The following is a 25,463-nucleotide window of genomic DNA, read 5'->3' on the forward strand; positions in this document are numbered from 1 at the left end:
TAGTGAATCCTGCATTGAGCAGGGGGTTAGACATGATGACCATTGAGGTCCCTGCCAACTATAACACAAAAAACCCCAAACCACATCTAACTTCCATGCGTCCTGGAATACTAAAGGACGTGGTCATAGTGGATATATACTTCATATAGCATTAAGTGGTCACCAAATAAAAAAATATATATATTTTAAAGAAATAACTGGTTTGTAAATATCATGTTTACTATAGAATTGCTTTATACACATACATATACACCACCAAGTAACATTATTTAGTTTAGGACATCTCAACTGTAATAATTTTTTTTTTTTTTTTTTTTAAATAAGCGCTAAAGTATGAGGGGGGAAAAAAAAATAAAGAATTTTCTGAAAATATCACACGGCCATTTCCATTCTAATGGTAGGATGAGGGTCGTAGCCTTCAAGCTGGAAATCTTCTGCTTTGAAGTCATTGATGTTTTCCACTGTCCGTAGGATTTTAAGTTTAGGGAATGGCTTAGGTTTCCTTTGAAGCTGAAATACAAAGAGATAACCTTGTCAACTTTTGTTACAAAATACGAAACCTAAAATGCAGTATAAAACATGTTCAGGAAAAGAAAAAAAAACAATTCAAAACTTTGCTTAAAGGGAAAATTCAAACATTTGCTTTAATTCTTCAAAAATCACGATGCTAATGTGTTATTGCTAGTGTTGAGCATTCCGATACCGCAAGTATCGGGTATCGGCCGATATTTGCGGTATCGGAATTCCGATACCGAGATCCGATACTTTTGTGATATCGGGAATCGGTATCGATATTAATGTGTAAAATAAAGAATAAAAAATATTGATATACTCACCTCTCCGACGCAGCCTGGACCTTACTGATGTAACCGGCAGCTTCCGTTCCTAAGAATGAGCGCTTGAAAGACCTTAGATGACGTCGCGGCTTGTGATTGGTCACGTGAGTCACATGAGCGGTCACGCGACCAATCACAAGACAGCGACGTCATCACAGGTCCTGAACCACACCATCTATTCTATAGGAACGGAAGAGAGAGCATGCCCCGGAGAGGCGGGAACACTCCGGGGCCAGAGGGTGAGTATATCACTATTTTTTATTTTAATTCTTTTTTTTTTTTACCAATTATATGGTGCCCAGTCCGTGGAGGAGAGTCTCCTCTCCTCCACCCTGGGTACCAACCGCACATAATCTGCATAATAAGCAGATCAATGCACTCCTAGGTGTGCGGAATCCCCGCAATTCCGCATTTTTAATGAACAATGTTGCTTTTTTTTTTCCGCACAAAAAATGCGGAATACCCTGTAAATAATAGGAGGCATATGTAAGCGTTTTTTTCACGTTTTTATAGCGAAAAATCCTGAACGTGTGCACATGGCCTTAAAATGTCTGGTTTTCTTGGATACACAAAGGACGGCGCTGGACCAGAAGGTGCAAAAAAGTAAATTCTACTTCTTCATTTTCACAATCTTTGGAGAGTCCAGTAGCCACCACCAGCGCCGATCATATTCACAGGTCACATCACCAGTTCTGTCATCCATTGCCAATCTTGTGCCGCCTTCTACCACTTCATGGACTTCACTGTCTTTATTTCCACTACATGGGATGACAGTCCAGTATTGCAGAGTCCCTGTGATGGGTTCTGCTTCCTGTAACCGATGTTATAACAAACTCTCCTCCTCTTCGTAGCCCTGGTTTGTACAATACATGAACTGGATGTTAACCCCTTCATGACCTTGCCGTTTTTTGCAATTCTGACCAGTGTCCCTTTATGAGGTAATAACTCAGGAACGCTTCAACGGATCCTAGCGATTCTGAGACTGTTTTTTCGTGACATATTGGGCTTCATGTTAGTGGTAAATTTAGGTCGATAATTTCTGAGTTTATTTGTGAAAAAAACGGAAATTTGGCAAAAATTTTGAAAATTTCGCAATTTTCACATTTTGAATTTTTATTCTGTTAAACCAGAGAGTTATGTGACACAAAATAGTTAATAAATAACATTTCCCACATGTCTACTTTACATCAGCACAATTTTGGAAACAAATTTTTTTTTTGCTAGGAAGTTATAAGGGTTAAAATTTGACCAGTGATTTCTCATTTTTACAACAAAATTTACAAAACCATTTATTTTAGGGATCACCTCACATTTGAAGTCAGTTTGAGGGTTCTATATGGCTGAAAATACCCAAAAGTGACACCATTCTAAAAACTGCACCCCTCAAGGTGCTCAAAACCACATTCAAGAAGTTTATTAACCCTTCAGGTGTTTCACAGCAGCAGAAGCAACATGGAAGTAAAAAATGAACATTTAACTTTTTAGTCACAAAAATGATATTTTAGCAAAATTTTTTTTATTTTCCCAAGGGTAAAAGGAGAAACTGGACCACGGACGTTGTTGTCCAATTTGTCCTGAGTACGCTGATACCTCATATGTGGGGGTAAACCACTGTTTGGGCGCACGGCAGGGCTCGGAAGGGAAGGAGCGCCATTTGACTTTTTCAATGAAAAATTGGCTCCAATCTTTAGCGGACACCATGTCGCGTTTGGAGAGCCCCCGTGTGCCTAAACATTGGAGCTCCCCCACAAGTGACCCCATTTTGGAAACTAGACCCCCCAAGGAACTTATCTAGAAGCATAGTGAGCACTTTAAACCCCCAGGTGCTTCACAAATTGATCCGTAAAAATGAAAAAGTACTTTTTTTTCACGAAAAAATTATTTTAGCCTCAATTTTTTCATTTTCACATGGGCAACAGGATAAAATGGATCCTAAATTTTGTTGGGCAATTTCTCCTGAGTACACCAATACCTCACATGTGGGGGTAAACCACTGTTTGGGCACATGGTAAGGCTCGGAAGGGAAGGAGCGCCATTTGACTTTTTGAATGAAAAATTATCTCCATCGTTAGCGGACACCATGTCGCGTTTGGAAAGCCCCTGTGTGCCTAAACATTGGAGCTCCTCCACAAGTGACCCCATTTTGGAAAGTAGACCCCCCAAGGAACTCATCTAGAGGCATAGTGAGCACTTTAAACCCCCAGGTGCTTCACAAATTGATCCGCAAAAATGAAAAAGTACTTTTTTTTCACACAAAATTTCTTTTAGCCTCAATTCTTTCATTTTCACATGGGCAACAGGATAAAATGGATCCTAAAATTTGTTGGGCAATTTCTCCTGAGTATGCCGATACCTCATATGTGGGGGTAAACCACTGTTTGGGTGCACGGCAAGGCTCGGAAGGGGAGGCGTGCCATTTGACTTTTTGAATGGAAAATTAGCTCCAATCGTTAGCGGACACCATGTCGCGTTTGGAGAGCCCCTGTGTGCCTAAACATTGGAGCTCCCCTACAAGTGACCCCATTTTGGAAACTAGACCCCCCAAGGAACTTATCTAGATGCATAGTAAACACTTATAACCCCCAGGTGCTTCACAGAAGTTTATAACGCAGAGCCGTGAAAATAAAAAAATAATTTTTCTTTCCTCAAAAATGATTTTTAGCCCAGAATTTTTTATTTTCCCAAGGGTAATAGGAGAAATTGGACCCCAAATGTTGTTGTCCAGTTTGTCCTGAGTACGATGATACCCCATATGTGGGGGTAAACCACTGTTTGGGCGCACGGCAGGGCTCGGAAGGGAAGGCACGCCATTTGGCTTTTTGAATGGAAAATTAGCTCCAATCATTAGCGGACACCATGTCGCGTTTGGAGAGCCCCTGTGTGCCTAAACATTGGAGCTCCCGCACAAGTGGCCCCATTTTGGAAACTAGACCTCCCAAGGAACTAATCTAGATGTGTGGTGAGCACTTTGAACCCCCAAGTGCTTCACAGAAGTTTATAACGCAGAGCCATGAAAATAAAAAATAATTTTTCTTTTCTCAAAAATGATTTTTTAGCCCACAATTTTTTATTTTCCCAAGGGTAATAGGAGAAATTGGACCCCAAAAGTTGTTTTCCAGTTTCTCCTGAGTACACTGATACCCCATATGTGGGGGTAAACCACTGTTTTGGCACACGTCGGGGTTCGGAAGGGAAGTAGTGACGTTTTGAAATGCAGACTTTGATGGAATGCTCTGCGGGCATCAGGTTGCGTTTGCAGAGCCTCTGATGTGCCTAAACAGTAGGAACTCCCCACAAGTGACTCCATTTTGGAAACTAGACCCCCAAGGGAACTTATCTAGATGTGTGGTGAGCACTTTGAACCCCCAAGTGCTTCACAGAAGTTTATAACGCAGAGCCGTGAAAATAATAAATGTGTTTCCTTTCCTCAAAAATATTTTTTTAGCCCAGAATTTTTTATTTTTGCAAGAGTAACAGGAGAAATTGGACCCCAAAAGTTGTTGTCCAGTTTCTCCTGAGTACGCTGATACCCCATATGTGGGGGTAAACCACTGTTTGGGTACATGCCGGGGCTCGGAAGGGAAGTAGTGACGTTTTGGAATGCAGACTTTGATGGAATGGTCTGCGGGCATCATGTTACGTTTGCAGAGCCCCTGATATGCCTAAACAGTAGAAACCCCCCACAAGTGACCCCATTTTGGAAACTAGACCCCCCAAGGAACTTATCTAGATGTGTGGTGAGCACGTTCAACCCCCAAGTGCTTCACAGAAGTTTACAACGCAGAGCCGTGAAAATAAAAAATCATTTTTCTTTCCTCAAAAAAGATGTTTTAGCAAGCAATTTTTTATTTTCACAAGGGTAACAGGAGAATTTGGACCCCAATATTTGTTGCCCAGTTTGTTGTGAGTACGCTGATACCCCATATGTGGGGGTAAACCACTGTTTGGGCACACGTCAGGGCTCGGAAGGGAAGTAGTGACATTTGAAATGCAGACTTTGATGGAATGGTCTGCGGGCGTCACATTGCATTTGCAGAGCCCCTGATGTGCCTAAACAGTAGAAACACCCCACAAGTGACCCCATTTTGGAAACTAGACCCCCGAAGGAACTTATCTAGATGTGTGGTGAGCACTTTCAACCCCCAAGTGCTTCACAGAAGTTTATAACGCAGAGCCGTGAAAATAAAAAATAATTGTTCTTTCCTCAAAAATTATGTTTTAGCAAGTAATTTTTTATTTTTGCAAGGGTAACAGGAGAAATTGGACCCCAACAGTTGTTGCCCAGTTTGTCCTGAGTACGCTGGTACACCAAATGTGGGGGTAAACCACTGTTTGGGCGCACGTCGGGGCTTGGAAGGGCGGGAGCACCATTTGACTTTTTGAACGCAAGATTGGCTGGAATCAATGGTGGCGCCATGTTGCGTTTGGAGACCCCTGATGTGCCTAAAACAGTGGAAACCCCTCAATTCTAACTTCAACACTTACCCCAACACACCCCTAATCCTAATCCCAACTGTAGCCATAACCCTAATCACAACCCTAACCCCAACACACCCCTAACCACAACCCTAACCGCAACACAACCGTAACCCTAATTCCAACCCTAATCCCAACCGTAACCCTAATCCCAACCCTAACCACAACTGTAACCCCAACACACCCCTAACCCTATCTGTAACCCTAACCACAAGCCTATTCTTAACCCTATTTCCAACCCTAGCCCTAATTCCAACCCTAACCCTAAGGGTATGTGCCCACGTTGCGGATTCGTGTGAGATTTTTCCGCACGATTTTTGAAAAATCTGCAGGTAAAAGGCACTGCGTTTTGCCTGCGGATTTACAGCAGATTTCCAGTGTTTTTTTGTGCGGATTTCACCTGCAGATTCCTATTGAGGAACAGGTGTAAACCGCTGCGGAATCCGCACAAAGAATTGACATGCTGCGGAAAATACAATGCAGCGTTTCTGCACGGAATTTTCCGCACCATGGGCACAGCAGATTTGGTTTTCCTTAGGTGTACATGGTACTGTAAACCTGATGGAAAACTGCTTCGAATTCGCAGCGGCCAATCCGCTGCGGATCCGCGGCCAATCCGCTGCGGATCCGCGGCCAATCCGCTGCAGATCCGCGGCCAATCCGCTGCGGATCCGCTGCCGATCCGCTGCGGATCCGCGGCCAATCCGCTGCGGATCCGCTGCCAATCCGCTGCAGATCCGCGGCCAATCCGCTGCGGATCCACTGCGGATCCGCGGCCGATCCGCTGCGGATCCGCGGCCGATCCGCTGCAGATCCGCGGCCGATCCGCTCTGTGTGCACATGCCATAACCCTACCCCTAACCCTACCCGTAACCCTAACCCTACCCCTAACCCTACCCCTAGTTCTAACCCTAACCCTAGTGGTAAAAGAAAAAAAAATATTTTCTTTATTTTATTATTGTCCCTACCTATGGGGGTGATAAAGGGGGGGGTTTATTTATTATTTTTTTATTTTGATCGCTGTGGTAGAACCTACCACAGCGATCAAAATGTACCTGTAACGAATCTGCCAGCCTGCAGATTCGGCGGGCGTACTGAGCATGCGCCCGCCATTTTCCAAGATGGCGGCGCCCAGCGAGGAGACGGCCGGACACCGGGAGGATCGGTAAGTATGAGGGGGTGGTGGGGGGGGTGGATCGGAGCACAGGGGGGGGGGGGATCGGAGGACGGGGGGAGCGGACAGGAGCACGGGGGAGCGGACAGGAGCACGGGGGAGCGAACAGGGGGACGGAGGGGGGTACCTGACAGAACGGACGACTGGGGAGGAGATCGGGGGCGGTGGGGGGGGGCCAGTACATGATTTCCAGCCATGGCAGATGCTATTGCAGCATCGGCCATGGCTGGATTGCAATATTTCACCATTTTCATAGGTGAAATATTGCAAATTGCTCTGATTGGCTGTTGCACTTTCAACAGCCAATCAGAGCGATCGTAGCCACGTGGGGGCAAAGCCACCCCCCCTAGGCTGAAGTACAACTCCCCCTCTCCCTGCAGATCGGGTAAAATAGGAATTAACCCTTTCACCCGATCTGCAGGGATGCGATCATTCCATGACGCCGCATAGGCGTCATGGGTCGGGAAGGGGTTAAGAGTATGTTTCTCCCTACATTTGAGGAGTTTCCTGGGTGTTAGATTTGGTGTGAATACGGCCTCTGGCGGCCTGAGCTGCTGGCCTGTCATCTGCTCTGCAGTCACCTTCTACCCCTGGTCATCCTCAGCCCTAACAAAGCTTCTCCTCTGTCCTCTTCTGCTTCTAATACTCTGTAACATAATAAAATAATACAGCAATATCTAAAAATCATGGATTATTTGGTAAATATAGACCCCACACTTCTACACCACAGGCTGAACAGATCAGAATTTGAGATTTTCGGACATGGTAATAGTTTTACTTCTTAAAATATGATCCCATCACGATCCCAGCTTGTATTTTGGTACAGATGTGGCTAGGAGGATAGCATTTCGGAAATACGTTTTAAAGTTTTGCGTTTGCTTTTGCATGGCTAAAATAATTATTAAAGATACTCTTGTGACATATCTGGTGAAAACCTGTACAGTTCTGAGTAGAATGGTGTTTATTTGGTTTCTCTATCTTTTTTCTAGCCTGAGTTATGAGGAGAAATGTAAAGGCAGGCAACACCGAAATTTTTTTCTTCACATTTTGCATTCTCTGACACACTTTACCAAATAACAAAATCTCAAAAGAATTAAAAATATAGAGGTAAAAATCATTGGTTCACTTGACACGGAATGACCCCCCCCCCCCCCCCCCCGCAGTAAATATATACACACACACACACACACACACATTTTCTGCCCCAAATTTGGGGCGCGTATTATAATCCACAAAAAATGTAATTTCACTTACTATCCCGTGACATTGTGTCTCATTATAATACTACACCTCTAGATCCCTGCAAGGATTTGTTCATATTGCAGTAAAGATAAACGTGAGTGCATTGTTCTACACGGCTTATTAATTCACTGATCTTATCAGTAAAGGGTGGGCCATTTATAAAGTTGCATTAAAAAAAATGGCTGACTTCAAGATGGCCGCCATGGTCACCACCCATCTTGAAAAGTTTTTCCCCTCCCATATACTAATGTGCCACAAACAGAAAGTTGATAGCACCAACCATTCCCATTTTATTTAGGTGTATCCATATACATGGCCCACCCAGGTGAATCCATATAAATGGACCACCCTGTAGTTACCGCATATACTCGAGTATAAGCTGACCCGAGTATAAGCCGACCCCCCTAATTTTGCCACAAAAAACTGGGAAAACTTAACGACTCGAGTATAAGCCTAGGGTGGAAAATGCAGCAGCTACCGGTAAATTTCAAAAGTAAAAATAGATAAATAAAATAAAATAAACCAATAAAAGTAAAATTAATTGAGACATCAGTAGGTTAAGTGTTTTTGAATATCCATATTGAATCAGGAGCCCCATATCATGCTCCATAAAGTTTGATGGGCCCCATTAGATGCTCCATATTAAAATACGCCCCATATAATCCTGCATAAAGGGTAATAAGGACCCCATAAGATGCTCCATAGACACATTTGCCCTATATAATGCTGCACAAACGTTATGGCCCCATAAGATCATCCATACAGTCACTTGCCCCATATAATGCTGCACAATCGTTATGGCCCCATAAGATGCTCCGTACAGTCACTTGCCCCATTATAATGCTGCACAAGCGTTATGGCCCCATACAGATGATCCGTACAGTCACTGCCCCATATGCTTTTACTGCGATAAAAAAAAAAAATCACATACTCACCTCTCTTCGCTTAGGATCCCCGGCATTTTCAATATTTACCTGCTCCTCGTGCGGCTCCATCTTCAGCACTGACGTTCAGCAGAGGGCGCGCACTGACTACGTCACCGCACCCTCTGACCTGAGCATCACAGCCAGAGGACGCTGATGACGGAGCCGCACCGGAACGAGGAGCGGTAAATATCGCGCAGCGCTGTATACTCACCTACTGCTGGTGCTGTGCAGTCCCTGCTTCTTCCAGCGCTGCATCTTCCTGTATTGAGCGGTCACAGTTACCGCTCATTACCAAAATGAATATGCGGCTCCACCTCTATGGGAGGTGGAGCCTCATATTCATTACGGTAATGAGCGGGACCATGTGACCGCTCAATACAGGAAGAATATGCAGCGCTGGAAGAAGCAGGGACTGCACAGCGCCAGCAGTAGGTGAGTATAATTAGATAGCCCCCGCCCCCCCTCCCCTGCCGACCCCCGGGTATGACTCGAGTATAAGCCGAGAGGGGGACTTTCAGCCAAAAAAATGGGCTGAAAATCTCGGCTTATACTCGAGTATATACGGTAGTTACTTTTAGTCTTGCACTAGTATAATTCTGAATGATTATGATCCAATTTTTTCTTCAAAGCACATCATTTACATTTTTTTTTTTTTGCAGAAAACACCTGTAGTTTTGTTTTGAAACCAAAGTTAGAAGAGGAACCATTTAAAAAGGAAGCCATTATCAGAAAATCATGCATTGATAATTCAGTCAGCTTTGTGTATTCCACCCCACTCCCAAAACCTGATTAAAAATAAATCTAATTAAAAAATTTAAAAGAGAAAAATCAACATACTGGCCACTAGAGATTTTTTTTTTTTTTACGCTAGCTTCGTGTTTCAGGAAGTCACATGTGTACATAGTCACAATGAACAGACTGACCCATTTGTATTGAAGTGCCTAATGAGCTTGTGCAAAGCTCACTATGAAGGGAGGAGGAGCAGGGTCAGCTCAGACATCGCCTACTGTGATTGGTGGATCCTGTGTTATCAGCTGTATATTGAAGTGTTACCAGTCATTGAAATCCTGCTTCTGATAATATGGAGCCTTAGGGTACCGTCTCACAAAACGATTTACCAACGATCACGACCAGCGATACGACCTGGCCGTGATCGTTGGTAAGTGGTTGTGTGGTCGCTGGGGAGCTGTCACACAGACAGCTCTCCAGCGACCAACGATGCCGAAGGCCCCGGGTAACCAGGGTAAACATCGGGTTACTAAGCGCAGGGCCGCGCTTAGTAACCCGATGTTTACCGTGGTTACCAGCATAAAAGTAAAAAAAAACAAACAGTACATACTTACATTCCGGTGTCTGTCCCCCGGCGCTGTGCTTCTCTGCACTGTGTCTGCGCCAGCCGGAAAGCACAGCAGTGACGTCACCGCTGTGCTCGCTTTCCGGCCGGCCGGCGCTCACAGTGCAGAGAAGCAGAACGCCGGGGGACAGTCACCAGAATGTAAGTATGTACTGTTTTTTTTTTTTTTTTACTTTTACGCTGGTAACCACGGTAAACATCGGGTTACTAAGCGCGGCCCTGCGCTTAGTAACCCGATGTTTACCCTGGTTACAAGCAAACGCATCGCTGGATCGCTGTCACACACAACGATCCAGCGATGACAGCGGGAGATCCAGCGATGAAAGAAAGTTCCAAACGATCTGCTACGACGTACGATTCTCAGCAGGGTCCCTGATCGCTGCTGCGTGTCAGACACAGCGATATCGCATGGATATCGCTGTATCGCTGGAACGTCACGGATCGTACCGTCGTAGCGACCAAAGTGCCACTGTGAGACAGTACCCTAACAGAACTCTTCCTGAAAAGGACAGCACAATCAGGAAGTAGGAGTAAACAGCCAAAGTGTCCATTGTGAAAAAAAGTTACTAGATTGTTAAAGGGTAAAAACCCCCCCCCCAAAAAACAACCCATGATAAGCACTAAAACGGTGGTCATTAAAAGGGCTTATTCCTGATCACAGCTTTAAAATCAGGAGTAAGTGTATAGCACCTCCCAGTAAGGGACAGCTGTAGATGTAGATGACAGCTGACACCCTATGGCATTGTCCCAGATTGGTTTTAGAACCAATAAGGGACGACTAAGCTCTTAAATACCGCGGTCAGTCACGTCAGCTACATGTAAGTCGTTAAAAGGAGTGAAAAGATCCTCTTTGCCACCATCTGCCCCCAACAATTGTAACAGTGGGTGCCAATAGTTGCCATGGTACCCCAAGGTCATTTGAAGACCCCAGTTAGTGTACAGTGGCCTGTTGGACCCTGCTATAAGCAGACAAAGTTACATTCTGTCTTCTTGTCCCATCAGCCCTCTGGCCTATTACTGTTGAACTGCCGATATTTTAATCATCTGGACAGAGTGTGAGCAACAGCTGCAGACGTTCCATGAACACTTTAATCAGGTTATTCCCCCTATCAGCTTAACTACCCTGTACGTAAATTAACTTTTTGGACGCCATCATTAGGATACAGAAAAATAAAATAGAAACATCTCTGTATTAGAAGCCAATTGACCGTCCAACTTATCTTAGATATGACAGTTTTTGGCCAAAACACTAACGCTATTATCTACAGTCAAGCCATCAGATAGAAACACCTTGCTGGTCTCAGAAAGACCATTTTGAATCAGGGCTACCATCCAAGAACAATTGAAAACCAGATTGCAATAGTCACCCGAATATCAAGGAATCACCTCCTACATTACCAAACTAAAGAAGAAAGCACCAGGGTCCCTATAGTAGTCAACTACAAATCAAATCTGGAAACGGTAGGGGGAGCTGCATGGAAACCTTTATTACAAAAAGATGCCCGATTAAAATACATATTTCCAGACCCTCCCCCATCCTCCTGTGTTTTAGGCTGCCCCCAAATCTAATACACATCATTGTCAGAAGCTCTCAGTCATCTGCAACAACAACAGGAACCTTTCTCTGCAAGAAAAAAAATTAACATTTTTGACTGTGACTGTTGCGGTTGTGCGACAGTCACAATACACAGGCTCTCCATGCATACATGTGTTGTGACTGTCACACAGCCGTGACACGTGCCGCTGCGGAGCCGATCACCTGATTATCGCAGAGCTCCAGGTATCCGGGTTCCCGCTGCAGCTTTAGGTAAGCCCTATAGCTTGCCGAATAAGGAGGGAGCCGAACATATTCGCTCATGTCTAGTCAGGGCTACAAGATCCCAGGTACTTTCAGCTGCACCAAAACTAATGTGGTGTACTTATTTATATGTATCAAATGTCTAGCTGGGGTTCTGTGTGTGGGGGAGACAGGGCAAAAACTTAGAACAAGGATGAATTCTCATCGCCACACAATAAAAGAAAAAAAGAATAGATTACCTGTGGCCAAACATTTTTCTAGCCCTGATCACAACATTACGGACATGAAACTGGATATCCCAGAGAAACAGAAGACTGTGGGAATACAAACTAATTATGACCTTTGCCACATTCAGAGCAGGAATGAATATGTCGCATGCATTTATGTCCTTTTACATCAATTAAGGAATGTGCCACTCAGACCTGTGGGGACATCACAAACCTGGTCCAGACCTCAATAGAGGATAATAAAACTTTCACACTCCTGCATCTATGAACTACACCAATATTTACTGCTATGAATGTCTCTCCGTGCCCCACATTGATAGATCATTTCATGTCAGTTGTCATATTAGTGCAGGATTCCTTTTGTGCAAAAAATGTGACTTCAGATTGGAGAGCCCTTGGTGGTTGACAAAATGTTAAATATTTTTCTCATCTATATATTCATTCTGCATCTGAAAATTTGGAATAAAAAAAAGTAATCAATATACACCCCAAAAAGGTACCAAAAAACCCTTCAACTTGTCATGAGAAAAAAAAGCCCTCCTAAAACGGTTTGACAAAAAAAAGAAAAAAAGTTACAGCTCTCAGAATATGGCAATACATTTTTTTTTACTGTGTGATAATAGCAACACACTAAAAACCTATAGAAATGTGGTATTATTGTAAATGCATCGACCTGAAGAATAAAGCAGTCTTATCACCAATATCGAGCAATACCTGTAAACTGGGAGGCAGAATGAACAAATAGAGAACAGTATAAAGTGTTTATTTTTGCACAAACACTGGAATAAGTCTCGGCTCACATTTATCCTGGGCCATTAAGCCAGGGTTTCTGTTTAAGTCCCAAAGAAACATCCACTGAATTACGAGGCAACTGGAGTCACTTTGGACCTAGACAGGTCTCTGTTTTGGTGGTGTCCCATCATTTTAACATATAAGTGTGTGCTCTCAAATCCAAATGCCCCCTCCTTCTGAGCCCCACTGTGCCTAAACAGCAGTACGCAGCCACATGTTTGGCATTACTGTAGCGGGGAGAGCCAAGTGACAATTTACATGGTGCGTGTCGCAAGCAGCACAAGTTGACCACAATATATTAGGGCAATACACTGTATGGGCACTAACCTGGAATATATTTGGAATTCTCCAGAATAAAGCCTGTTGTGGTTGTTACAAAATAGTCATTGCCGCTGTAAATTAATTGAGAGGTGCAATTTCTTCAATGGGTTAAACTTTTGTGGTTTTTCGCTTATCCTGGCACCTTTGGGGCTGTGTAAATGTCACCAGCAAACTATTGCAGCAAAACCTACAAAAGCCAAGTAGCGCTCCTTCCTTCTCAGCCCTGACATGTGCCCTAAAAGTAGTTTCTGACAACATTTACAGCCCCACCGCATTCGGGGGAAATTGCCCCACATCTGTGAACTGGACAGCTCCGGGGCGTGCACAGTTCACAGTATAGGAGATGCGGTTGACACCAACCGTAATCTGCTGTGGCTGCCATATTTGCTCAAAACACTTATATAAACAGCAAATGAAAATAGAAGAGCATAGAGGCTGCAGAAATAATAAAATGTTAAAAAAATATTATGCAATTATTTATTTTTAAACTAAATAAAATGTAATCAATTCAAAAATAAAAACTGCGACACATTCCATTTAAGAAATATCTATATATCCTAACTTTATATTGCCATCTATGGAGCTTGTTGAGGGTTTGTATTTGCATGCTGAGCTGTACTTTTCATTAATGATCAGGAAGGATAAGTGAAGCTCCACGAACACTTATTTAATGCGAGTACAAAAAGGATACATTTAAAACCCTGATACGGTAGCATCACACGCTTCAGGAACATGTGGTCATCCATCGTATGCGAACATCAAATAAAAAGATTGCTCGTGGAGCTGGACTTATCCTTATGTTCTATTGCTGCTCCCAGGCAGAGACACAGTCCATGCTCTGAACTGGATTCTACAGTGGTGAGCTCGATTCTAGTTACTGCACTTTTTATTGATACAGTTTTGTAGCCACCAGAAAAAGGTACCATAACTTTATTTTACTTGTTTTAATCCCAAGATATTTGAACCTGCAATCTTACACATTATATACTTTATTATATACTAGTGAAAAAGGGAGCATGGACACTAAAATGTATAAACAATGTAAAGATTTTATTCATATACAAAATACAAAGAATACCATACAGAAAATAAACATACATGACAGAATATATAAAAAAATTCCAACATGTGGACAGGAGGAAAACCAACCAGTTACACTAAGGGATACGACACACATCCAAAGTGTGACCTGGGTAAGTATGAGCAGTCCAGAAAATAACCTATGCTCCTACCATGAGGAAGTATCTCTGGAAAACCAACGCCCTATGTCCCGTAATACACCATTGTGTCCCAGCATAAATGCATCATAAAGGCCATAAGGACTTACCCATTGTAAATCAGGATACGTGTGTGGCCTTCCCACAATTCCTGACGCGCGTTTCGCTCGATCGCTTTTTCAAAGGGGAAGTGATATGGGTGTCTTGCTACAACTGTCATGTATGTTTATTTTCTGTATGGTATTCTTTGTATTTTGTATATGAATAAAATCTTTACATTGTTTATAAATTTTAGTGTCCATGCTCCCTTTTTCGCTAGTATATATGTCCTATTGGGAGTGATGCTCCTATAGATTCATCTTGATACTGAGAGAGCTACTTTTGACTACTAAATATGCTCTCGGCCATTTATAGTACATGCTTATTGATTATTGTGTGCAATTATATACTTTATTGCATGATATAGACTGTATTGCATGATATAGTCATTGCAGTTCTCAGCTTCTGGCTCAGCTTTATAGGAGTAGTAAGATGGCAGCGACGGGGGCCTTCAGCAGACGCCTGCTAATGGTATCCAGCAGCAGCCAGGGAACCCATCCCTGGGTGGGGTGAGCGGAAACCAGTGCACACGTACCCTGGTAAACGCAGTTTCCATGCCACTGTCCGTGATTGGCAGCGGCATTTAAATAGTTGACAACAGATCAGAGCTACTGTAGCTCCAGCTGCTGCTGTTAGAGACAGATGCTGGCTGTGTAACAGTTGCCATCTGCTGTGTATGAAGCGAGCTCAGCTCCACACCCCTCACAGTGACCAGTGACAAAAATCTGTCGTTAAGAAGTTGATACCAAAGAAATATTCAGGAAGAGCTGTTCCTTCATGCTGGATAAACTCTTTTCTTTAGTTCAGAAATAACAGAAAAATAACATTAGTGCTCGTTATTTCTACTCAAGTCAGTCAATTCTAATTTCCTTAAAATAGGGAGAGATGTGCTGATAAAAGTAAGAACACAATGATTATTACATTTTAATTCCCAATTTTGGTAATTTACATACTTGTTTCTCCAATGGCTCAATATGATTAAGGTAAACATGAGCATCCCCCAAGGTGTGGATAAAGTCACCAACCTAGAAAGTGGAGAAAAAACAAAATTATAAATCTAGTCTGCTTTGTAAGCCTTGCTGGTTCATTTCAATAGCTTCCAGTCCAGTAATAAAAGAGGAAATACAACATACACAGAGGATAAGAAATGGTGAGTTTCCATGAGGCAGATAGGGTTTCTATGTCAGGAGGACATAATAGGCAGATTATTGTATGCGAGCACTAAGAAAGCAGCTTGTTAAAATAGTGGCAGAAGCATAAAATCTCCGCAATGCTTACAGAAGAGCTCCGGGTGTGCACCCTGGTATGGTTGCCTGATACACATTTTCATTTTCTTTTACAACTGATCACATCCTTACGCAGGTCAAGTACAAACTTTTACCTGAAAGTTAGGTGGCAAAGAAATACATATCAGATCCACTCTATAAGAGAGCAATAATATAAGTAAATAGCTGCTAGGGATGAACAAATCAATGTGCGTGATCCATGTCCAGCGTGCAAAACAGTAATCTTTGGCCACCGAAAGGGAGCAATGAAAGACCCCTCCTCTCTATCGGCATCACTTCTGATCAGTAGTCTAGGTGCGAGGTCACACAACTGACATGCCGCAGCGATGCTGCCACACCAGGAACACATCGAGACCTGTAATCCGGAATAAGTGAGAGCTGCTGCAACTCTGACTTCTCCTGGATGTCACATTTAGTAACATAGTAATATAGTTATTAAGGTTTAAGGAAGACTTTAAGTCCATCTAGTTCAACCCATAGCCTAACCTAACATGCCCTAACATGTTGATCCAGAGGAAGGCAAAAAAAACCATGTGGCAAAGAGTAAGCTCCACATTGGGGAAAAAAATTCCTTCCCTACTCCACATACGGCAATCAGACTAGTTCCCTGGATCAACGCCCTATCAAGGAATCTAATATATATAACCTGTAACATTATACTTTTCCAGAAAGGCATCCAGTCCCCTCTTAAATTTAAGTAATGAATCACTCATTACAACATCATACGGCAGAGAGTTCCATAGTCTCACTGCTCTTACAGTAAAGAATCCGCGTCTGTTATTATGCTTAAACCTTCTTTCCTCCAGACGTAGAGGATGCCCCCTTGTCCCTGTCACCGGTCTGATTAAAAAGATCATCAGAAAGGTCTTTGTACTGTCCCCTCATATATTTATACATTAAAATAAGATCACCCCTTAGTCTTCGTTTTTCCAAACTAAATAGCCCCAAGTGTAATAATCTATCTTGGTATTGCAGACCCCCCAGTCCTCTAATAACCTTGGTCGCTCTTCTCTGCACCCGCTCTAGTTCAGCTATGTCTTTCTTATACACCGGAGACCAGAACTGTGCACAGTATTCTAAGTGTGGTCGCACTAGTGACTTGTATAGAGGTAAAATTATGTTCTCCTCATGAGCATCTATGCCTCTTTTAATGCATCCCATTATTTTATTTGCCTTTTGTAGCAGCTGCCTGACACTGGCCACTGAATATGAGTTTGTCATCCACCCATACACCCAGGTCTTTTTCATTGACAGTTTTGCCCAGAGTTTTAGAATTAAGCACATAGTTATACATCTTATTACTTCTACCCAAGTGCATGACCTTACATTTATCCCCATTAAAGCCCATTTGCCATTTATCAGCCCAAGCTTCTAGTTTACATAAATCATCCTGTAATCTAAAAATTGTCCTCCCCTGTATTGATTACCCTGCAGAGTTTAGTGTCATCTGCAAATATTGAAATTCCACTCTGTATACCTCCTACTAGATCATTAACCCCTTTACCCCCAAGGGTGGTTTGCACGTTAATGACCAGGCCAATTTTCACAATTCTGACCACTGTCCCTTTATGAGGTTATAACGCTGGAACGCTTCAACGGATCCTGATGATTCTGACATTGTTTTCTCGTGACATATTGTACTTCATGATAGTGGTAAAATTTATTTATTACCTGCGTTTATTTGTGAAAGAACGGAAATTTGGCAAAAATTTTGAAAATTTTCGCAATTTTCCAACTTTGAATTTTTATGCAATTAAATCACAGAGATATGTCACACAAAATACTTAATAAGTAACATTTCCCACATGTCTACTTTACATCAGCACAATTTTGGAACCAAAATTTTTTTTGTAAGGGCGTTATAAGGGTTAAAAGTTGACCAGCAATTTCTCATTTTTACACCATTTTTTTTTAGGGACCACATCTCATTTGAAGTCATTTTGAGGGGTCTATATGATAGAAAATACCCAAGTGTGACACCATTCTAAAAACTGCACCCCTCAAGGTGCTCAAAACCACATTCAAGAAGTTTATTAACCCTTCAGGTGTTTCACAGGAATTTTTGGAATGTTTAAATAAAAATGAACATTTAACTTTTTTTCACAAATATTTACTTCAGCTCCAATTTGTTTTATTTTACCAAGGGTAACAGGAGAAAATGGACCCCAAAAGTTGTTGTACAATTTGTCCTGAGTACGCCGATACCCCATATGTGGGGGTAAACCACTGTTTGGGCGCATGGCAGAGCTCGGAAGCGAAGGAGCGCCGTTTGACTTTTCAATGCAAAATTGACAGGAATTGAGATGGGACGCCATGTTGCTCTTGGAGAGCCACTGATATGCCTAAACATTGAAACCCCCCACAAGTAACACCATTTTGGAAAGTAGACCCCCTAAGGAACTTATCTAGATGTGTGGTGAGCACTTTGACCCATTAAGTGATTCACAGAAATTTATAATGCAGAGCCGCAAAAATAAAAAATCATATTTTTTCACAAAAATGATCTTTACGCCCCCAACTTTTTATTTTCCCACGGGTAAGAGAAGACATTGGACCCCAAAAGTTGTTGTCCAATGTGTCCTGAGTACATTGATACCCCATATGTTGTGGTAAACCCCTGTTTGGGCACACGGGAGAGCTCGGAATGGAAGGAACACTGTTTTACTTTTTCAACGCAGAATCGGCTGGAATTGAGATCGGACGCCATGTCGCGTTTGGAGAGCCCCTGATGTGCCTAAATAGTGGAAACCCCCCAATTATAACTGAAACCCTAATCCCAACGGTAACCCTAACCACACCCCTAACCCTGATCCCAACCGTAAATGTAATCCAAACCCTAACCCTAACTTTAGCCCCAACCCTAACTGTAGCCTTAACCCAAGCCCTAACCCTAACCCTAGCCCTAACCCTAATGGGAAAATAGAAATAAATACATTTTTTTATTTTTTTGCTAACTAAGGGGGTGATGAAGGGGGGTTTGATTTACTTTTATAGCGGGTTTTTTTAGCGGATTTTTATGATTGGCAGCCGTCACACACTGAAAGACGCTTTTTATTGCAAAAAATATATCATGTTATAGTGTAAGATCGCCGATCTGACACTTTGCTGTGCACTGTGTCAGATCGGCGATCTGACATGCACAGCTCCTGGAGGCTTCCCGGCACCTGCTCTGAGCAGGCGCAGTGAAGCCACCTCCCTGCAGGACCCGGATGCCGCGGCCATCTTGGATCCGGGCCTGCTGCAGGGAGGAAGAGGTAAGAGACCCTCAGAGCAACGCGATCACATCGCGTTGCTCCGGGTGTCTCAAGGAAGCACGCAGGGAGCCGCCTCCCTGCGCGATGCTTCCCTGTACCGCCGGTACACTGCGATCATGTTTTATCGCAGTGTGCCAGGGGTTAATGTGCCGGGGGCGGTCCGTGACCGCTCCTGGCACATAGTGCCAGATGTCAGCTGCGATAGTCCGCTGACACCCGGCTGGGCTCCCCCCGTGAGCGCGGCCGATCGCGCTGGACGTACTATCCCGTCGGTGGTCATACGGGCCCACCCCACCTCGACGGGATAGTACGTCCGATGTCAGAAAGGGGTTAATAAATATGTTAAAAAGAAGAGGGCTCAATACTGACCCCTGTGGTACCCCACTGCTAACTGTGACCCAGTCCGAGTGTGCTCCAATAATAACCACCCTTTGTTTCCTATCCCTGAGCCAGCTCTTAACCCACTTACACATATTTTCCCCTATCCCCATTATTCTCATTTTATGTAACAACCTTTTGTGTGGCACCGTATCAAAAGCTTCTGAAAAGTCCATATACACCACATCCACTGGGTTCCCTTGGTCCAGTCCAGAACTTACCTCTTCATAGAAATTGATCAGATTAGTCTGACAGGAACTATCCCTAGTAAACCCATGCTGATATTGGGTCATGAGGTTATTCCTCTCCAGATACTCCAGTATAGCATCCCTTAGAAAACTCTCCAGGATTTTACCCACAGTAGAGGCTAAGCTTACTGGCCTATAATTACCGAGTTCAGTTTTTGTCCCCTTTTTGAATATTGGCACCACATTTGCTATACGCCAGTCCTGTGGTACAGACCCTGTTATTATGGACTCTTTAAAGATTAAAAATAATGGTCTATCAATGACTGTACTTAATTCCTGCAGTACTCGAGGGTGTATCCTATCCGGGCCCGGAGATTTGTCAATTTTAGTGATTTTTAGACGCCGACGTACTTCCTGCTGGGTTAAGCAGGTGACACTTAATGGGGAATTTTTGTTATCACTGATCATATTGTCTGCCATAGAATTTTCTTGTGTAAATACTGATGAATAAAAGTCATTTAGCATATCGGTTTTTTCCTCATCCACCATTTCACCCAGACTATTTTTAAGGGGGCCAACACTATCATTTTTTAGTTTCTTACTATTTACGTAGTTAAAGAATATTTTGGGATTATTTTTACCTTCTCTGACAATGAGTCTCTCTGTCTCAATCTTAGCTGCCTTGATTTGTCCTAAGAAAGTGAGAGGAAAGTGGCATAATGTGATGCAAGCCCTGGGAGATCAGGAGCCAATCCTCACTAGAACAGGCCACAGGTGATTATAGCCCCTTAGAATTTTTACATGGCGGAAAATAATAGCAGTGCTGTTTCAGTCTATGTTCACCGCTCACCAGAGCTTTAGAAAACAAACAAACAAAAAAAAAACAGCTGATTACCCAACAATCGGATATAGATTAGGTACAGTAAGGCCATGTTCACACTTTGCGGGTGACCTCTGCGGGTTCTCCCGCAGCGGATTTTGATAAATCTGCAGGGCAAAACCGCTGCGGTTATCCCTGCAAATTTATTGCGGTTTGTTCCACGGTTTCCGCTGCGGGTTTCCGCCTATACTATTGATGCTGTATATGCAGCATCAATAGTAATGTTAAAATAAAATAAAAAAGTTTATATACTCACCCTCTGACGTCTCGATCTCCTCGGCGCTGCACCCGGCGCTCCGGTTCCAAAGATAATGTGCGAGAAGGACCCTTCGTGACGTCACGGTCATGTGACCGCGACGTCACGGTCATGTGACCGCGACGTCACGGTCATGTGACCGCGACGTCACCGCAGGTCCTGTTCGCACAGCAACTCTGACCGGCCGGCCGCGTACAGCGCTGAGTATAACATGATTTTTTATTTTAATTCTTTTTTTTACACTATTTATGGTTCCCAGGGCCTGGAGGAGAGTCTCCTCTCCTCCACCCCGGGTACCCACCCGCACATTATCCGCTTACTTCCCGCATCGTGGGCACAGCCCCATGCGGGAAGTAAGCGGTTCAATGCATTTCTATGGGTGCAGAATCGCAGCGATTCTGCACAAAGAAGTGACATGCTGCGGGTTGTAAATCGCTGCGTTTCTGCGCGGTTTTTCCCGCAGCATGTGCACTGCGGTTTGCGGTTTCCATAGAGTTTACATGTTAATGTAAACGCAATGGAAACTGCTGCGGACCCGCAGCTGCAAAATCGCCGCGGATCCGCGGTAAAAACCGCAAAGTGTGAACATGGCCTAAGGATAGGTCATCAACAGCATAAGCTTTGACAACACCTTTAAAGTACAGAGATTAGAATGACTTTTTTTTTTTTTTTTTTTTAAATACCTTGAGTCCTGTGACATGTGCAATCATGTAAGTCAATAAGGCATAGCTGGCAATATTAAATGGTACTCCAAGGCCCATGTCTCCGGATCTCTGATACAGCTGGCAAGACAGCTCATTGTTAAGAACATAGAACTGGCAGAGAGCATGGCACGGGGGCAGTGCCATCATGGGAAGATCTGCAATAGAGAGAGCGTATTAACAGGCCACATGCTGAATAGTAGGAGTAGGCATTGATCTACCAGATACAATTACAGAAGGACATCATAGTGCATAGTTGTTAGCACTGCTCTGCCATTTTCCCAAAACCCTGTCAATTCTCTTTTCATGAATATGTCAAACTAAATTACTTTGCACTAAATTGGTTTGGAGCAGACTATACTTTCCCAGCAGGGATGACAAACCATAGACACCAGAATGACAAGTGTTGCCTTTTCTGCTTGAAAAAAAAGACACCATTACATATTGCCAATCTTGTATACACGGCCAGTATGTAATGATGTAAAGGCAGAAGATTTTTCTTTATGCACAAGATAATGACAAAACCGAAAATCCTCTACTAAAGCAAGGGTCCCCAAAATGACTGTTCAGACCAAGCACAGATGTTGGTGTGGTGCACCCTTAGTATGCTCAGAACAGTTCTGGCACCTTCCAACTTGCAAACAAGTATTTCTACTTTCCCCTGTTTTTTTATGAAGTGAGAACGGTCAATCAAGGAAGAAGGTGGTGGAGATATGGAGATATACTGCTTTCCAATTTTAAGAAAATAGTTGGGTGCACTGATTTGCTTACCAAGCTTGCACTTTGTTCGAACAGTCATTTTGCTGTGACACTTACTATAAGCACTATCAGAAACCATGCCATTGTAAATATACATGTACCTTTAGGATTCCAGCTACACATTAGGATTCTCCGGTCATCCGGATTATTCTTGATTGTGTCTATCACATGCTGTAGCTGGTCCACGCCTTTTCCTGTGTAATCTATAGATAAGATCACAGAAATTGTAGGCATTCACTTAAGGCAACCAAGAGTCACAAAGAAATACATTAAAATCAGGTTTTTGTTTTTTTTCCTCTTAACCTGTGTGAATGTCTTTGTATTCGGCCCCAAAGTGCCTCCACTGAAATCCATACACAGGTCCAAGGTCTCCTTCCTCCCGTGATACAAATCCTTGTTTATCTAAAAATTCCCTGGAACCGTTTGCATCCCAAATTTTCACGCCTTTTTCAGACAGCTCTTTTGCATTTGTAGAACCCTTAGAGGGGGGAAAAAAAAAAAAAGGCAAATATATTTTTTCAATAGGACACTGAAGAAGCCCCTAAAATACTGTCTAACTTACAGCTGGTAATATATAAGGGTTACACAATCCAATTTCAAATTAGTGACAAATGGTTAAAGTGACATGAACGCCCCATCCCTGATAAGATCTGAAAGCATTGCATTGAAGCAGTATGCACTATGGTCATCATATTGACACCAGGTATATTCACCTGTGAAAAAAAAAAAAATCTGTTGTGTTACATGTGGAATTTAGCCGAGGAGTTGCAAAGGATAAAAAACAAATAACCAAAAAAACCAACATTTAAAATCTGCATCATACCAGAATTTCATTGCAGAACTACACTGCTACTATAATATGCTGAGGATTTTCTACCCACAAATCAGGAGTGAAAATCAGCGGCAAGTGAACATATCCTGACAGTAGAATATCAGATGAAGTGCAGCATCTGGGGACACCAATACTGGAGAGTGTCAGAAGCAAGTCTTCAAAATCATGTACAACAGCACCATCTCCTGGCGATTACGGTACACTGCGGAGTCTCAATAAAGGGAAGCAGGCAGCATGCCTCAGGCACTGGCTGTAAAATCACAGCCGGGTATGTTTGACTCAAACACTGCTGTGTATCAGAAAAAATATGTCTTAAAAAGCCGGCATGGAGAGGAGAAATAGACAGGGACTTGTCACTCCAGGGCAGCATGCCGGGAGAAGCTGCCAGGGACCGGCCTGTCCGACTAGTCTCTAGCATAGCTCGGTCCCCGGCCACTTATGAAGTATGTTTTGCTCTGAAACGCTGCAGCCTGTGGATCAGACATCAGGTTCACTTTAATAAGAAGCCAGGTCCCAGGTGATCACACAAGTAAGCCTCATTACACATTAACAGGTTGATGGCTTTTGACATATGAGCTTTCACACTGAAAATGTCATCATACTAGCAGCATTCTAATGCTCTGGTTCATGGGGTCCATTTAACCATTTCAGTAATGGGTTATTGGAATTAAGCTTATAGTGGCCCATGATTATCATTGCTACCGAGCATTGCCAGACTACACATACCAGACCAGACAGCACTTACAAAAAAAAAAAAAAGTGGCAAAGTTTTAATAGATTCAGTTTTTCCATCAGTGATTTTCGCGTATGAAGGGAAAAAAAAAATAAATTGTAAATCTTCTCCTGTTCAATGCAACATTAATCATGTATCACCAACAGACTAGATGCCACCAGTGATTTTCATGGACCCATAAACTTGTATGGGTAATTTTGATCCGTGACTCCAATCAAAAAACAGACTTGAGAATATCCCCACAGATTATAATGGGTATGGGTTCTACCCGAATAAACATGGATTGAACATGTAAGTAAATACGAATGCCATAGGCCTCTTTCACACATCAGTGTCTCCGGGACGCGTGGTGACAGTTTTCACACATACTGGAGACACTTACACACGTAGACCCATTTAAGTGAATAGGTCTGTGCACATGTTAGTGAGTTTCCACGGACCGTATTGTCCATGTGACCCACATGTTGTCCTTTTTACCGGCATCATGGGTTGCAAAACATCCCGCACACGTGTACACTGGGATGTCATCTGTGTGAAAAAAGCGCCCGAGAAGCAGCAAGACAGTAAGCGCTGTCCCCCGGCTACATGTGCTGAAGACGGCTCTAAAGATGCAAGAGTGTCTGGATCCCAGAAACTCACTCTGCTTGTAATCAGTGCGTGAATAAAAGCTAACAGGTCACAGGTGAGGATGTTCCCTTTAGGGTATGTGCACACGTTTCCGCACTGCGGATCTACTGTGGAATTACCGCGGTTTTTGTGCGGATTCCACCTGCGGTTTTACCCTTGCGGATTCCTATTATGGAGCAGGTGTAAACCGCTGCGGAATCCGCACAAAGAATTGACATGCTGCGGAATAAACAACGCAGCGTTTCCGCGCGGTTTTTTCTGCAGCATGTGCACTGTGGATTTTGTTTTCCATAGGTTTACATGGTACTGTAAACTCATGGAAAACTGCTGCGAATCCGCAACGTCAAAACCGCTGCGCAACCGCAGCAAAATCCGCAACGTGTGCACATACCCTCAGTAGCCATTCAAACCCATTTGTGTCAACTTCTGTGCATGTTATCAGGCTAAAATCAAACTTTTCATCAGGGTCATTTGGATGTTTTGGGTTGTCATTATGGTTTAAAAAGAGAAAACACAGTAGTTTGACAATAAGGCCGGCGTCACACTGGCGTGTTTTACGGACGTATGAGAGGCACAGAAAATACGGATTGCATAAGGTACCATGATTCTCTATGGCCCAGCTCCTATCTGCCGTATTTTACGGATCCGTATTATACGGTCTTGTACGGCCGTAGAAAATAGCAGCATGCTGCGTTTGTCAGCGTATTGCGCAAATAATCCGCCAATGAAAGTCTATGGGGGCGAGAAAATTACGGATTACACACGGACCATGCGTGTGACTTGCGAGAAATACGCAGCGGTGTTCTCTAGAAAAGCCGTCAATTCAGTGCAGTGTACAGTAAAATCACACTGACAGGTTAGAATAGAATAGGGGTGTGTGTGTGCGTATATATATATATATATATATATATTACACACACACACACACATACATACTAGATGGTGGCCCGATTCGAACGCATCGGGTATTCTAGAATATGTATGCGTAGTGTATATTGCCCAGCCACATAGTATATTGCCCAGCCACATAGTATATTGCCCAGCCACATAGTATATTGCCCAGCCACATAGTATATTGCCCAGCCACATAGTATATTGCCCAGCCAC

At 43.2% G+C, this 25,463-nt stretch overlaps 1 protein-coding gene across 3 annotated transcripts in view; it reads right to left on the bottom strand.

Annotated features, from left to right (window-relative positions):
• Positions 1-211: 211 nt before the first annotated feature.
• Positions 212-25,463, bottom strand: part of TYMS (thymidylate synthetase) — a 54,684-nt gene continuing 29,432 nt past the window's right edge. For all 3 annotated transcript variants that reach the window (XM_077270323.1, XM_077270322.1, XM_077270321.1), the window contains 5 exons: positions 22,468-22,642; positions 22,266-22,367; positions 21,388-21,563; positions 15,416-15,487; positions 212-510 (listed from right to left, as the gene is read on the bottom strand). In XM_077270323.1, the coding sequence (XP_077126438.1) occupies positions 373-510; positions 15,416-15,487; positions 21,388-21,563; positions 22,266-22,367; positions 22,468-22,642 (663 nt within the window). In that variant the 3' untranslated portion in view covers positions 212-372. The remainder of the gene's footprint in view (positions 511-15,415; positions 15,488-21,387; positions 21,564-22,265; positions 22,368-22,467; positions 22,643-25,463) is intronic.

This window comes from Ranitomeya variabilis, chromosome 6 (genome assembly GCF_051348905.1).
Source record: "Ranitomeya variabilis isolate aRanVar5 chromosome 6, aRanVar5.hap1, whole genome shotgun sequence".
NCBI lineage: Eukaryota > Metazoa > Chordata > Amphibia > Anura > Dendrobatidae > Ranitomeya > Ranitomeya variabilis.